This window comes from Solenopsis invicta, chromosome 6 (genome assembly GCF_016802725.1).
Source record: "Solenopsis invicta isolate M01_SB chromosome 6, UNIL_Sinv_3.0, whole genome shotgun sequence".
Classification (NCBI taxonomy): domain Eukaryota; kingdom Metazoa; phylum Arthropoda; class Insecta; order Hymenoptera; family Formicidae; genus Solenopsis; species Solenopsis invicta.
Window position 1 is genome coordinate 18,574,617 of NC_052669.1, and position 14,354 is coordinate 18,588,970.

General features: G+C 40.4%; 2 protein-coding genes across 4 annotated transcripts; one reads left to right on the top strand and one right to left on the bottom strand.

The window, feature by feature from the left end:
* Positions 1-363: 363 nt before the first annotated feature.
* LOC105204012 (COP9 signalosome complex subunit 6) lies at positions 364-2,388 on the top strand. The gene is made up of 5 exons (XM_011172999.3): positions 364-583; positions 976-1,259; positions 1,353-1,518; positions 1,599-1,792; positions 1,885-2,388. The coding sequence occupies exons 1-5, from the start codon at positions 364-366 to the stop codon at positions 2,023-2,025; spliced, it is 1,005 nt and encodes a 334-aa protein (XP_011171301.1). The 3' UTR covers positions 2,026-2,388.
* A 577-nt stretch (positions 2,389-2,965) lies between these two features.
* On the bottom strand, positions 2,966-12,331 carry LOC105204014. Of its 3 annotated transcripts, XM_011173003.3 has the most exons (15): positions 11,651-12,331; positions 10,185-10,322; positions 9,015-9,211; positions 8,727-8,868; positions 8,518-8,614; positions 8,201-8,395; positions 7,627-7,779; positions 7,273-7,549; positions 6,890-7,165; positions 6,613-6,823; positions 6,090-6,277; positions 5,717-6,009; positions 5,058-5,285; positions 4,257-4,439; positions 2,966-4,193 (listed from the first exon to the last, which is right to left on the bottom strand). In XM_011173003.3, exons 2-15 carry the CDS (start codon positions 10,313-10,315, stop codon positions 4,035-4,037), a joined length of 2,730 nt encoding a protein of 909 aa, XP_011171305.2. In that variant the 5' UTR covers positions 10,316-10,322; positions 11,651-12,331; the 3' UTR covers positions 2,966-4,034. The 3 variants fall into 3 exon arrangements, with proteins under 3 accessions (XP_011171305.2, XP_039307152.1, XP_039307153.1); XM_039451218.1 differs by lacking the exon at positions 11,651-12,331 and having other exon boundaries at positions 10,185-11,631; XM_039451219.1 differs by lacking the exons at positions 5,058-5,285; positions 11,651-12,331 and having other exon boundaries at positions 10,185-11,629.
* Between the last annotated feature and the right edge of the window lie 2,023 nt (positions 12,332-14,354).

Sequence of the window (14,354 nt, forward strand, 5' to 3'; positions counted from 1 at the left end):
ATGGTCGGTTTTTAATTTTGTAATGGCAGTAATTGTGGCCAATTAGATTAATCGTAGTTGTGAGTTCTAAAAACGATTTAAAAACTCTGCGCGAGACGGTCGACATATCTCGAGATATCGATCTTTCTTTCTCGACGTGACGCGAGCTTTCTTCTCGGCGAGAAAGAATCGACGCGATGGCCGTCCGTATTGGATCGCGCTGATTGTCACACGACAGACGTTTCTAAACGTTTCGGTGATTCGCGTCGAGGTTCGCGCGACATTGTCGTCCGTTCCTCCTTCTCTTTCGTCCGGGATCTTCACGACCGATTTCCACCGGTTTGAACGGAACTAGTGAGGACATAAACAAGTGAGAACGGCGACATGGAGGTCGACGTGCCTGAGGAAAATACAAACGAACAAACGGCGATGGAGATCGATGAGGACACTTCTGAGAGGAATCCGAGGGTGTCCGGGAGCGTCAAAGTCATGGCCTCCTCGGGCACTATCGGCTCCGTGTCCATCAGCCTCCATCCGCTGGTGATCATGAACGTCAGCGAGCACTGGACCAGGCTCAGGGCTCAGGAGGGCAGCGACCAGTTGGGTAAGATCTTCTCTTCAATAATTAACAGCAAGCGGTAGGTATACAGGCGAGTAAGGGGTCGTCTACAATACGCGAAGTAAGCTTGGCGTAAGAAATAAGAGTAGGTGTAAAGATATGTTCTTCCAGTGTAAGGAGCTGAAGTATGGGCATCAGCGAGTAAATTAGTTTTATTTTGTACTCCAGCTTTTACGCTTACTTCATATATTATAGACGGCCCCTAATAGATACAAACACTTGTGTTTGTCAATCAAGTTACATGTTAAAATTATATGAATTCCGATACGAATTTGATAGACTTTAAACTATTCAATTAAAGTATTTATAATAATAATAATTTTATTAGTAATCCACAATTTAACACTACACCGTTTCTTACGACAAAATACTTTCAGTGTATGGTGCTCTGATCGGTAAGCAGAAAGGTCGCAACATAGAGATTATGAACTCCTTTGAATTGCTGTTCACGTGCATCGGCGACGACGTTATAATCGATAGGGATTATTATAATACGAAGGAGGAACAGTTTAAACAAGTCTTCAGTGAAATGGACTTTTTGGGTTGGTACACTACTGGCGATATGCCTACTGAGAAAGACATTAGAGTGCACAAGCAACTTTGCGAAATTAATGAGAGTCCCGTGTTATTAAAACTGGATCCAAGACCAAAAAACACAGAGGTAAATTTATTGAAATGTTTCTGTAAAAAATAGTCTTTTTATTTTCTAAATGCATCGCGAAAAGTAATGTATTTAAAAATAATTTTGTTGCAGCATTTATCAGTCTCTATGTATGAATCAGTGATTGACTTAGTTAACGGTGAGGCTACCATGTTATTCGTCCCGTTAACTTACACATTAGCCACAGAAGAAGCCGAGAGAATTGGAGTCGATCACGTACAAAGGATGTGTAACAATGATCAGGGTGAATGCTCAGTAGGTGAGTAATACAGCAATGTTTTTTTACACCTTGATAAAATGTCAGAATCAACAGTGAGTAAATTAAATATTTGATTTCAGTGGCTGAACACTTGACAGCTCAGCACAGTGCCATTAAAATGTTGCATGCAAGGGTGAAACTCGTTCTGAGATATGTGCAGGCAGTACAGAGTGGAGAATTGAAGGGGAACCATGAGGTTCTTCGAGCAGCTTGCTCTTTGAGTCATCGACTGCCTGTACTGAACAATCCGAAATTTAAGGCTGACTTTTATAATGTTAGTATATATTTATATACATTAAAAAGAATATGTTATAAAAATATAATTCTACTAATTAATTTTAATGTAATCTATTTTTATGTTTACAGCAATGTAATGATTTCGGCTTGATGACGTATCTCGGTATCATAACTAAGGGCTGTAATAATATAAATCAATTTGTAAACAAATTTAATATCCTGTACGATAGGCAAGGCGTAGGACGACGTTTACGAAGTCTCTTCTTCTGATATGTAAATAGAATCTATTGTTTTTATACATGTCTTTTTTTACTTCTTAGATAACTAAGTATCGAACTCAGGATTAAAGTTTAAACAGCCAACTTAATCGAGGGATAGTTTGAATACTACTTCTTAGAGGTATGTTGTATCGAATATGAATAAAGTAAAGAAGTTACATAGCAGTCTTTTTGAAGTAAGATGTAATAGCAAATGATAGAGAGTAAGAGCCACCCGAAACATACATTATATCGTTAATATCGTTCAGAAGTAATATTTATTAAATGCTGTCTTGTATAAATAGTATGTTTTAACACATTTCAATTAACAATAACGTGTGATATTAATAAAAAAAAACTGTGATGCGTTTCAAGAGATCTTTTGCTTTACGTCAACTTTGATTTAATAATTAGTCAAATTATAATATAAAAAGAAGAGAAATAAAATTTATATCGCAAATAAGATATATTGGATACCTTATTTTATTAGAAACAGTTAAATATATCTTGAAAAATATGGAAGCTACGGAAAAATGTTTTAGTAGTTTAAAAGTGCAATCCGAAAAAGAACAATGTAAAGTTAATTTTTGAAAAAAATCAATTTTGTATAGAGGTCGCTATTTTTTAAATGGAATTAGATGATTTTTTTACATAATATTATTTTTTAATTTTATATATAAAAGTATTAAAGTAGAATTGTCGAAAAATTAATGGTTTATGAGATATTTTACACTTTGTTCTGGCAGGATTCAGCATAAAACTCAAAATAAGTATCTTAAATCAATTTTTAACCCTTTAACTGTTATACACAGAATAATGAAATGAATCAATTTGTGTGAAAAAGATACATTGTTTCTTTCAAACAATATTTCATTGTTTCCATTAAAATGGGATACTCAATATATCACTGAAGTATGATCAGATAATAAATCTTAAATGAATGCAAAATTCTGTCTTGTGATATAAATTTATTAATATCTGATAATTATTTTTTAGAATGAGAAGTATAGCGAGAGTATATAAATCATAGGATACTTTCACACGTTTTTGCTTTAATAATGGAAGACCTCTTTAATTGATTTACATACTACCAAGCATATACTTTTTCCTTTGTAGGCCATATTACCCACTCTTTATATCTTGAATTTTTATGATCCATAGCAGCGACTTATGTTTATACACACAAGTTTTATCTTCATAAAAAATTGCCTATATTAATCTTTTATTATAAAATACTAAAAGTTTTCCTCTAAAAATCTATTCGCGTGTTACGTATACATATATATATATATATATATATTCCGACTTAAAAGTATAGAACGACTTAAAAATATTATTGTACAAAATATAGTTTAGTATATTGTGCCTCATTAGTTATTGCATGTAACTGCGTAGTAACTTCCAGTTACGCGTTCTATACGAAGTAAAACCAGAATTGACCTCTCTCGTACATGACTAGACCGTTATTACGTATGATTGCAAAGATTTTGCCACGCTCTCTTACGACGTGACATTAACGATAACTGAATGTTTGGTACATCACGCTATTTTTGTTTCTCCATTGCTTCGCGGAAATGTGACGCGGATGATCCTTGTAGTATAACTTGATTTGACAGCACGATACACTACATACATTGACTAGAAAATATCGCAGCGACTACCTATCTTTTTCTATTTGATATATTGCCTTGTACAACGAATTGTGCGAGACTTTGCCTGATATCATTTTGATATGCTAGACGAGAATAGTAGTTTGAACGAAAAAGAAACGAGTAAAATCCGGATTTACCTCTCTTTTACATAAATAAAACTCGTACAACACGTTTCATCTAAGACTACGAATTAGAGCTAATTATCGAGCTTAGGTTTAACTACTATTCGAAATAATACCCGTTTGTTTCTTTTCTTTTTGTATGTCCCTCCCGCGGAAGAGCATTGTATAGTGATATATTAGTTTTTTAGTAGGCTGTCCTCGATCATGGTGGCGAGTACGTCCACCAAAACGGACAGCATTGAATCGGGCTAAGGACCCGATTTATCCATACCGATGATCTCCTCGAAAAGACTATTTTTCCCTTCCACTCGTTCCTCAATCGTGTGCATAGCGTACCTCAGTGTAGCGGCAGCTAGATCGCCGACAGACCAACGTCTGTCTGTCAAAACTCTGCTTACGGTGTCTAACTAGAATGCGAATTAGAACAGTCAAAAGTTAGGCAATTAATTGGTGGAATTATTTCTTTTTACCTTGGATAGACTGGGATTGCCGGAAGTGTAATAGATTAGTCTCGGTGTGCCCGCCAGGGAAGAGGCGAGCCATTGAATAACGAGTTTTAGCTGCGGATCGCCCTTCAATCTAGTTCCGCACCCCCAGTTGCCGGTAGCCACTGGCAATAAACCTCCACTTTGCGGACTGTTTTCGTGCGGCAACTACGCACACGATAAGACAATCTATTATGAATTATTTTGTCGTGCATACCAGTCTTTCTTAATATATAAACATAATTAATAAAAATTTTAAAAGTTCTTGCCGTTGGAAACGTGATTATCGAACGTCATTAAGGTTTCTGGAGGTACACGTAACATATAATACAAAGCTGAGTTATTATCTCGTTTTAGTTCACATGGAGAATTATTCGGCCTTTTATTATAACGACAAAGAAAGGCACGTGGACGGTATTTTCGTCCGATGGTTAATAACGAGTAGAACGAAGCGAGAAATGTGTATTAAATGAAGAACTGTAAATTGGATAGACTGAGAGACAGATAAATGTATTAGTTATGAAGATCTTAAACATGAAGATGCTGATCTCAGTTCGCGAATCATGCATCAAGTCGAGAGATAGAGAGAAAGAGATAGAAAAAAAACGGAGGAAAAGACACGGAAATGTCGGGCAGTTTTGTCCCAACGAGTTACATCTTGCTGAAGAGTTCCAAGCTACAGAAAGTGCTCTTTCTCCAAGCGATTTAAAATACGAGTTGAACACAATCGCCATGTCATGCACAGTTGCGATTATACACGTGATGCGATCAAATCATCAGAATCACCTCCGAGACACTGAGCGTGCTCGCTTCGCGCGTTTCACGTTCGTTCGCCGTCTGTCCCGACTCGGACGCGGGCGGTGGAGACAGGCGTACGGTTGTATGATCATCGACCAACGTTTGGAACACTTCCGACGTGAACGTGACAGCCCAAAGTTTCCTACGTTGGGCGTCCTTTGCCTCTCTTACCATCTCGCACAAGGCGTCTTCGTAGCGATCTACGTCTTCAGACACCTGTATAGCATTCCGGTTGCTTGTAGTCCAAGCGCGAACTTTTCATTTACCGATTATTTTACGTTAAATTAGCTTCGCTCGATCAAATTGATTCTGACTGTCTCTCATTCCATCTTACTTCTCATTACGAAGTTTCGAAGCTGTATGCTTTTATATTTGCAATTGTGTCTGTTTAATCCGGATTAAGGAATTGATAAAAGCGTATTAAGCTTTTTTCCTAGCCCCAAAAGAAAGCATTTAAGTTTCGATGTATTATTACAACAAAATAATGAGTTATTATTCCGCTTCATTTCAGGGACCGACAGAGTCGCGATCGCGTTTGTAATTATTTCTACAAAGTGAAATTTTATCGCGAGAAACAAAACTCTTTTCATTAATTTAGTTGTCTCTTTCGCAAGGACATAACACGTTTAGTCGAACTTGTTTCTTACTGATTGTTGTCTCCGATTTTTCTGTCGAGCGAGCTCCAAGCTGAGACTCCTCACTGCTAGGGCCAGCTTATGCTGTTGATTTACATCGTTTGCGTCGATGAAGGGCTGCGGTTCGCCTTCTTGGACCGGCACACCGGCAAACGATTCGCTCAGAGCGCGTTTCAGAAGCGAACCGGCGAATCGTACGACCGCTCGATCCCTCGCGTCCAATTCTCGGCTCTCGTCCGCCACTATCGGATCCTCCAGCCACTTTGACAATTGCTCGTAGACCTCCTCCAGCTCGGAACAAAAATCTGCGTGCGCGAAAATTTAACTTTCAGTTCGTTTATCCTCGCCGGCAACAAACGTCGTGTGTAAGCGATCGAATACTCGCCGGAATTGTACTCGGTGCTGAAACTGTACTTGCTACTCGCGCTAGTATCTTTCCTCTGAAACATAGGCCCCTGACTCTGCCGGAATCGGCCCAGCCACTTTTGTTCTGCTTCTAGAGATTCTTTCAGGAACTCCTCGTCCACTGTCTCATCCCGCAAAACGAAACCCCTAGAACCTCCTCTCTTCAATCTACAATGTTGCGTTCGATAAAAGTCAATCCAAATAACAATACATTAGGTACGCAGTAACAACGCATTAAAAATATGCAATTATCTAACAACTGGTCTAACATGTCTATAGAATGGAAAATTAATTAAACGTCTAAATCATTAGTTAGCGCGAGAAGATGTAGTTTTATTGCACAAATTTTGGCCATATTTGATCTGAGCATAGATAAAAATATCAAGATCTCTCGTTCACCGGAGGCGATTGCTATTATCACTGAACTGTCTAGACCTTCATATTTTTCCATTTATTTATACGTATCAAATAGCGATACATTTCTTCTGTAAATTTCGACTCACTTGATGTCTTGATCGCCAACGTGGCTACCGCTAACGCTTATGCCAACGGCGTAACTGCTCTCCCCGGAAGAGGTGTTCGAGGAAGTCACCCCGGTCGCCGTGCTCTCCCGCTTGAGAGCGTCTTTCAGTCGCTGCGCGAAAGTTCCTCTTTTCTCTGGCGTATCTAACTGCGCGCTGTAGCATTTCGTTTGCACCTTCGGCTCCTCTTCCTCTGAAAATCGTTCAGTTGAGAAACACATTTTCTCTTTCTACAAATCACCCTACAGTTATTACGTACCGGGTTCCTCGTCGATAGTCTCCTTAGCACTGTGGAAACTGTCCGTACTCTGACTGTTGCAACTGCTGTAGACCGACATCTGACCGAGCTGTCGTGTCACCGGCAGTACCTCGCCGCTAGATCCGAGTACGATGAATCGGTTCTTTCGGCTCGTGTAACTCGCGTCCTTGCACACCTTGTGTGGGCTCGGTGGTCTCGTGGATTTACCGTTAGGCCTGCTACGCACTTCCGTCGTGTTCTCCAATCTGTGGCGTTCGTCGCGCGACGGTTGCTTGTCTATAAAATAAAAAAAGAAAAGAAAAGAAAAGAAAAATTATAGATACTAAAAGGATAGTTATCGAATAAATTAAGCGAATTACAAAACGTTTTCCGCGGTCTCCCACCTGTCTTGGAATTATTGCTCATTGCGAAAACCTTGTCGTCGCCCTCCGTTTCCGGCGGGGTGCTGCTGAAGCTCTCGCCGATCGGCGACAATCTGCGCGAGCCTAAGCCGACCTCCGCCTCCGGTTCGCTCTTGATCGGATCCGTCGGGCTGCCGGGCACGTGCCTCTGGCGAAATCCCAGCAGCGACTTGTTCATCTCCCTCAAAATGTTGTCCTCCTCAAACTGCGTCAACGGCAATCGCGAGTAGTCCTCGGGATCTATGCAGCAGACCGTTACCTGCGCTCGGAAAACTGTACGATTGTTTGCCTTCCCATCGCAGATAGCGCGAATCCGAGATCCCGCACTGCACTCACCACGTTCGGCTTCGCGATACCCTCGAATATCGCCTTGTGCCGCGGATCGTTTATCCTCGACATATGCCTGACACCCTCGATTATCAGTACTTCGTTGTCTTCTAAGGCCTCGACGGATAGTATCGCGGCGAGCATCTCCGGATGCGTCGCCACCTGTAGAAAGATTCAAATGCATGTATTTCGGTTCGACATAGATTGATTTTTAATTATATATGTCAATATGTCAAAGAGTGAACCCAGAGCTCAAACAAGGAAAATGACTCTAAAATAGGTGGGAGAGCCGCGGAAGGCGACCTGTAATTTATGTTATTTATTCACATTAATTCTATGACGTCTATGACCTTTATAATATCGTATGGACAGATTTAAGCTTTATTTTATGAACGTACTGAACGAACAAGAACACTTGGAAAATTTTTCTAGTTTATTATAAATTGTAACATGAAGCCTAAATGATCTATGTGACATTTTTTTTCTTTCTCTGAACTCTAGATTCATCATCTAAAATCGACGTATAATTAAGAATCTTCTTGACGCACAGAGGTTGTGATTATAATTTTTCTTAATTAGTTACTTGTACGGTCTCCTGCGTGACGTCGCCATCGAGCACGCCGCCGCCAATTTTAGCATTCACGAAACAAACTTGCAGTACTTTTGATTCAGCTTCGATTCTTTCCAACCGTCCCTCGTGACGTATCGTCAACGGACATAGGAGTACGTTACTTTCCAACCAATCTTCGATAGTCAGCCACTGCTTAGACGTCATCACCTGCAAATTGAATTGAAAGCGTTTCGCGTTCCTTTGTAAAAAGAAAGACGAGAGAGATACTGTTTCAGAATCTGAAAAAAGGATTTGACAAGAATATCAATTTAATATCGTGCCTCGCGTACCTGTCTAGAAATGATTAAACGTCCGTCGAGTGCGTGCTCCATCTCGAGGTAATTATAGTAGTGAAAGATGCTTCTGAGCTTGGCTTTCTGTGCGTTTCTGGAAAGCGGTGAAGCGCATGAAAATTTATCGCTTTTTTCCTTTCTTTTAAATTTAAAGCGGTCGAGCATTTTTCTTTGACGGCTTGAGAGCCCGCGCGGGAGTCACTTACTTGTGGAGGTGTCTGAAGAAGTTTGTAAAGTTAAAATCGCGCAGCGTAGGATGGGTCTTCGCGGTTCTCTTCGGATACGTCGAGAAGAACGCGTTCGCGATTAAGGAGGAAACGAAGGCGTAACTGTACTCTACGCTATCGCCTGAAATAAATTAATTCTGGAATCGTCGAAGTCTATTTATATGCATGCGTTTGCAATCTTGCAATTTTCGATATGCGAGATCGTTAAAAATGGTTTAATAACGAAATATTTATTCTTTTTTTACGATCGATGTCGATTTTCGGTACCTTGCTGCTGAAGACTGAAGTGTAAACCTTGCGGGGGTTTCGTAGATTTTAAGGCCTTTGCCCTTTCCACTATTCGCGGTATTGTTTTCGTGAACACTTGCTCCCGTTCCGCGAGATCGAGATCATTGTCTAGGAAGGTTCCCAACATGGAGAATAGGTCGGCGTCCTGCGCGTCTTCCTCGGGATCGAGGCTTATGCTGAACGGAACAAATGCATAGCGCGTTTCAGTGCGTCGTAAAGACAGTTACGACCCATCAAACACCGAATATAACATACGTGTAATGCACCCTTGCACCGAAAGAACGGGTTTGCTGAAGTGTTTAAAATTTTAGCTGGATACAGATCTGAAAATAACTTTGTTGGGCCATCAAAATAATTGCGCAGGACAGTCAAATCAGTTGCTGGCATGTCAAAACTTTTTGCAGCCTTGCTCATCATGCTTGAATATCCTACATTACTTTGTTGGCCCAACAAAATTTTCAGATCTGTAGCTAGCTAAATTTTTAAGTGCTTGTGTGTTTAATATATCTGTGTTATATAACATTACATCCATGTTACATTCGATGTTTGCTGGGAAACTTCATTATTATTTACTGAGTACAGTACTATTTGGATAACGATGTCCAAAGGAGTATAAGACGTCTTAACAATGTTCTTATAAAAAAAAAATTCTTTAAAAAAAAATGTTCTGAAAAATATTTAGTCCGATACGTTCAACTAAATTATGAATAACGTGAATAAACTATACTTTTTTTTTGTGCAATTAAATAATTATTGAATCAATGCAATGTTTCGTTGAACGTGTCGGACTAAATATTTTAGTTCTTCAACAAATTTTGTTCCTCAGTGTAAACATCGTGTCTGAAAGATGTTTTAATAAGATTTTAGACATGTGTGCTGTCTGAGCTATAACTGATTGCTTGTCAGTCCATTTTCCATCTTACATATATTGCATTTACTCTAGAATGCAAATTAACTTAGAGAAGCAAATACACTCTCTAACTTTGTAGGGTAAATAATCATTTGAAATTTGCACAAGCTCAATTTTCGCTCTTTTACAGCGGCGTTTCACTCTATGAAATTTGCAGAGTATCAAATACAAAAATAGACGGCACACGTTAGAAACGCAAGAAAGCAAACGGGTGAAAAGTAAAGTAACGCGAGTCGTACTTGCACATGTCATGCAGTCGTTGCATCGCGTCTATTAGGTCCTCGGAGTTTTTGGCCGTGGCGGCCTTGTCCAGCTGCTTTACGACAGCCGGCCACCAAGGCAGGTCACACGGTAGCATTACTAGAGCCATTGTAGATCTGCGAGGCACAGAAAAAAATAATCGCGTGATGTACAATTCAAGTTGATTGTGAGTGACCGTCTGGTTCATTCGCCAGATTGATAGCAACCCTCGTTAGGAAAACGTGTCAAACGTGAATCTTTCGGAAGCTGGTGCGACATTGCAATTTTTCATACATTTAGCGGAATGGTAGTTCGATAACGCGCTGATCGATTTGGATTTACAGAGATGACGTGATATGTCAAAGCTACGCGTGATGGACGCGCCAAAGTAGCGCGATCGTAAAATAAAGCCGAGCGGGAAAGTTAATCGGTCCCCTCCCTGCTCATAAATCTTCCGTCCTCGTAATCGCTTGATGCATTTACAGGCGCGATACAATCGCGAATTTATTTGCTGTTCCTTCCAACGACAATTTTCTGCGCGATTGTGTGGTCTAAATCGAAATCAAGTTGAAGCTCGATGAGCGAATATTTATGCCAATAATAATTATCCTTGAATCTTTGAACTTTTGCAACCCTCGACTTTTAATTTCGCGATCTCTCAAAGTGCACACCCCACCTTCGCAATCGTTACAGTGCACAGAGTGGGAATCTGACTTTTACACTTTCGATCGTTAATTTTCTTACGTGAAGAAATATTGAATTGTTACTCTCTAAATTCTTTGGAGCGGAATTCTACTCATTTAGATGAAATTCCACTTCAAAAATTTTAGAGAGTATATACGTTTTTAATGGGAAATTTAATAGTGATATGCAAATTGGATGAAAAATTTATTTTGACGGTGAAAATTAAGGTTTTTTTGAAAAGAGGTTTTAGAGAAACAACGGTAGTTTGAGATTTTTGAAGGTGCAAATTTGCACTGTGAGGATTAAATTTTAATCGCCAAAGATCTCGAATGGGTTTCGGAGATTCGGATTTTAAATTCTGGAGTTTCCAGACTACCAAAGTCCCAGTGTCCAGATCACGGATGCTAAAGTGTTAAGCCTTGCGAGCATGTTTAAATTTTTTTCAATTGTCGATTCCTCGGTTTTCAAATGCCTAGGAGGTTGGTCGCGAATGATTCCGGATTTCTTCGTCCCGTCGATTATTTTGCGATCGTATCCCGCGCGAATAAAGCGTCGTCGTTCGAGTATTCCCTCTCGAGGAAAACGCCTGGTCGCGCACGCAGGCGCAGGCCGGAGGGTTGGTTGGATGGTTAGTAACCTCGTCCCACGAGGCGAATATAATTAGTCCGTCTTTCACCGGGGAGGGAATTCACCGGTCGTCGACGGGACGACGACGTCGACGACGAGCGTGCGACGGCCGTCTCCGCGGACCTCCAGCGCTGACCGCCGTTTACATAATCACCTTCTTTGTCCCTCGCGGCCTACGTCGGATCAGCTGACGCGTATGAACGGGCCTCACGTCTCGCGCCCCGTCGTCGCGACGACGTCCTTCACCGACGGCGACGATCCCGGCGCCCTGATCGCACCCACGAGACGCCGGCACATAGTCGAGTGGAGAATTAGGCGCACGACGGATCTTCGCGTTTCGCTGCTCGCCGGCTGCGCCGCCAAGAGCCTGCAATCCCGCGGGTTCGGAACTGTCCAAGCCCTCTCTCTCGCGTTCCTCGACGTGCTCCGCGCTCCACGCGCGGAGAGAGCCGTTCGAGCGCGGTATCTATAACTCTGCGGCGCTGATCGAGCGCCTTTGGAGAAGCTCGACGTTCTCCGGTTTCACCTGGCTCTTCGACTCGCAGCCGGCCGAGGGTCTTCCAGGTTCAATGCGGGGGTTTGCTTTTCTCGTGGATATCCGGAGACCCTCCGTGCACGCGAGTGTGTCGCACCCCTCCCGCCGGCTCGATTGATCGTCGCGGGCACAGCGGAGCGGAGCGGAGCTGAAGGGCCGCGCGAGTAGCGAACCGTTACTACTGCGATCCGGACTACTATCCGTTACTACTGCCACCGCGCCACCCGCTGTCCGTAACCACTGCCTCGCCGCGTTCCCCTCGCGGCTCCCTAACGATCGTCCCGTCTCTGTCGCTACTTTAAGCGTCGCGAGCGGCGGTCAGCGTCGCACCCGCTATTTATAGAAAGCGGCGCCGGCGCCCTGCCAAACTCTATATAGATATGGTGTAGTAAGTCAAAAATTGACCAGGCTACCCCGATCCACCAGGCCCGCCAGGACAAAAGGCTGCGGCGCGTCAGTCACGTGCTTTTTTAAATGCTTTCTGAAAAAGCGCGCGATTGAGTTTTATTCCATCGTCTAAATAGAAAGCTTCCAATTCCCTTCCTGAATTAGTTGAGCATTTCTTTCACACGTAAACTTGAGATGGTTTGAGATTTTTATTAAATATAGAATTGTTATACTATTGATATTAATAATTCTAGCTTGACAGAGTTGGCCTAATATTTTAACAATTTGAATTAGAGATTTAAGTGATTTTTTGAAACTTGATAGTCTTAAGCAATCTGCGTTTTCGTAATCTTGACAGGGTTGAGTTTTTCAATCTCTCTTTCTTTATAGCAGATTAATTTTTCCTAAATGAATATCTTTATCGAACAAATTCGTGTAGATTTCAAGAATTACGAGCAATTATCTCGGGATTTATTATCAAAATCAGAGCTGTTTCACAGTATATACGTTTGCCTTTGCGCAATTCAAAGTTGAAATTCATAGTGATTCGAGAAAGCGTAGTATCTATAGAATGTCGCGTAAGTATACTCCATTCAATAGCTTCTTCTGGGCTATCGAAGTATCGATGTAGAAGACTACTACTGTACCGATAGTAGGTGGCACTAACTCGACATTTCAAGCATATGAAGCAAAGGCAAATGTAGCACTTGATATATATTTTTTGCATATTTTTTTAAATTTCGAAATAAAACGCGCTCGCGTTGCATTTCGGAGAACGATACGACCTAGCGCCGCTATTTTTCAGCATCGATCAACACAGATACGTCTGACACATTGACTTGGCGAGAAAAGCAAGTAATCTGATACGAAGCTAACAGTGGCAAACTATTGGCAGTTCGCCATTAGCAACCTTGTACCAGATTTATTCAACGTTTACTCATAACTATTTATACGTTGCACGTTTGTACACAATTTATCTTCATTTTATACCCTGTCGATTCACCGACAATATAGTTTTGAATGTTGCATTGTAACATTTACTGTTGCATTTATAATAATCAAATAATGATTGAGTATATATGTTATGTTACATGATTTAAACTTTCAAAAGTCCAAACCGATCAATTCCGTTTTTTTTTATTTTAAATGTCTTAATTTTAATACCAAGCATTGTGATTGGTTCGCAACTTTATCAATTTTCTTTACTCCTTATTTTATGGAGTTTGTTTGTAATAGCTGCTGTGTGAATATTGCACTTTACATTTGCAGTTGTACTTACAATACAATTAAATTAATGAATAATTAAATATATTATATGAACCAAACACTCGAAAGCCAAAAGTGATCAATTCCACATTTTGTAAACTTTCTAATTTTAATGCTAAAACATACGATTAGCTTTCTATTTTCTTTACTCTTTATTTTCTAGAATTAAATAATCTGCAGTTATTGTGTGAATAATAATGCAGCATTTATGTCCGTATTTATAATAATTAAGTTAAGTAATAATTAAGTATACTCATTACGAATTAAACTCTTAAAACCCATCGATTAATTCCGTATTTGATAATTTTTTTAACTTTAATATCTAAGCATACGATCAGTTTTAACAACTTTATCAATTTTCAATACTTTTATGGATTTAATTAGTTTGACTTTTTGAAATAATTACAGTATGCATGTAATACATAGAATATATTACAATATATATAACAAACTATCTACACAGTGTAGTGCAATATACATGCGTATAAAAATACGGCAATGCAACGCAGCATTCGCATCAGACACAACCGCGTGGAACACGCAGTTTCCAATAACAGTCGCAGTGGCAATTACGATATCGCAACACAGTATCGTAATTCCCTACGATTCGCCGTTTTGTAATATTTAATGCCATGCATTGTGTCCCGCCACTGTGCACGGCACAAAGACG

Excerpts from the sequence above, each read along its gene's own strand:
- LOC105204012 (XM_011172999.3), top strand. The coding sequence starts at position 364 with ATGGAGGTCGACGTGCCTGAGGAAAATACAAACGAACAAACGGCGATG. Across the intron at positions 584-975 it reads GGAGGGCAGCGACCAGTTGG|TGTATGGTGCTCTGATCGGT; the intron begins GTAAGATCTTCT and ends AAATACTTTCAG. Across the intron at positions 1,260-1,352 it reads CAAGACCAAAAAACACAGAG|CATTTATCAGTCTCTATGTA; the intron begins GTAAATTTATTG and ends ATTTTGTTGCAG.
- LOC105204014 (XM_039451218.1), bottom strand. The coding sequence starts at position 10,393 with ATGAACCAGACGGTCACTCACAATCAACTTGAATTGTACATCACGCGA. Across the intron at positions 6,824-6,889 it reads GACTATCGACGAGGAACCCG|AGGAAGAGGAGCCGAAGGTG; the intron begins GTACGTAATAAC and ends AACGATTTTCAG. Across the intron at positions 4,440-5,057 it reads GCACGCTCAGTGTCTCGGAG|TTGCCGCACGAAAACAGTCC; the intron begins GTGATTCTGATG and ends TCGTGTGCGTAG.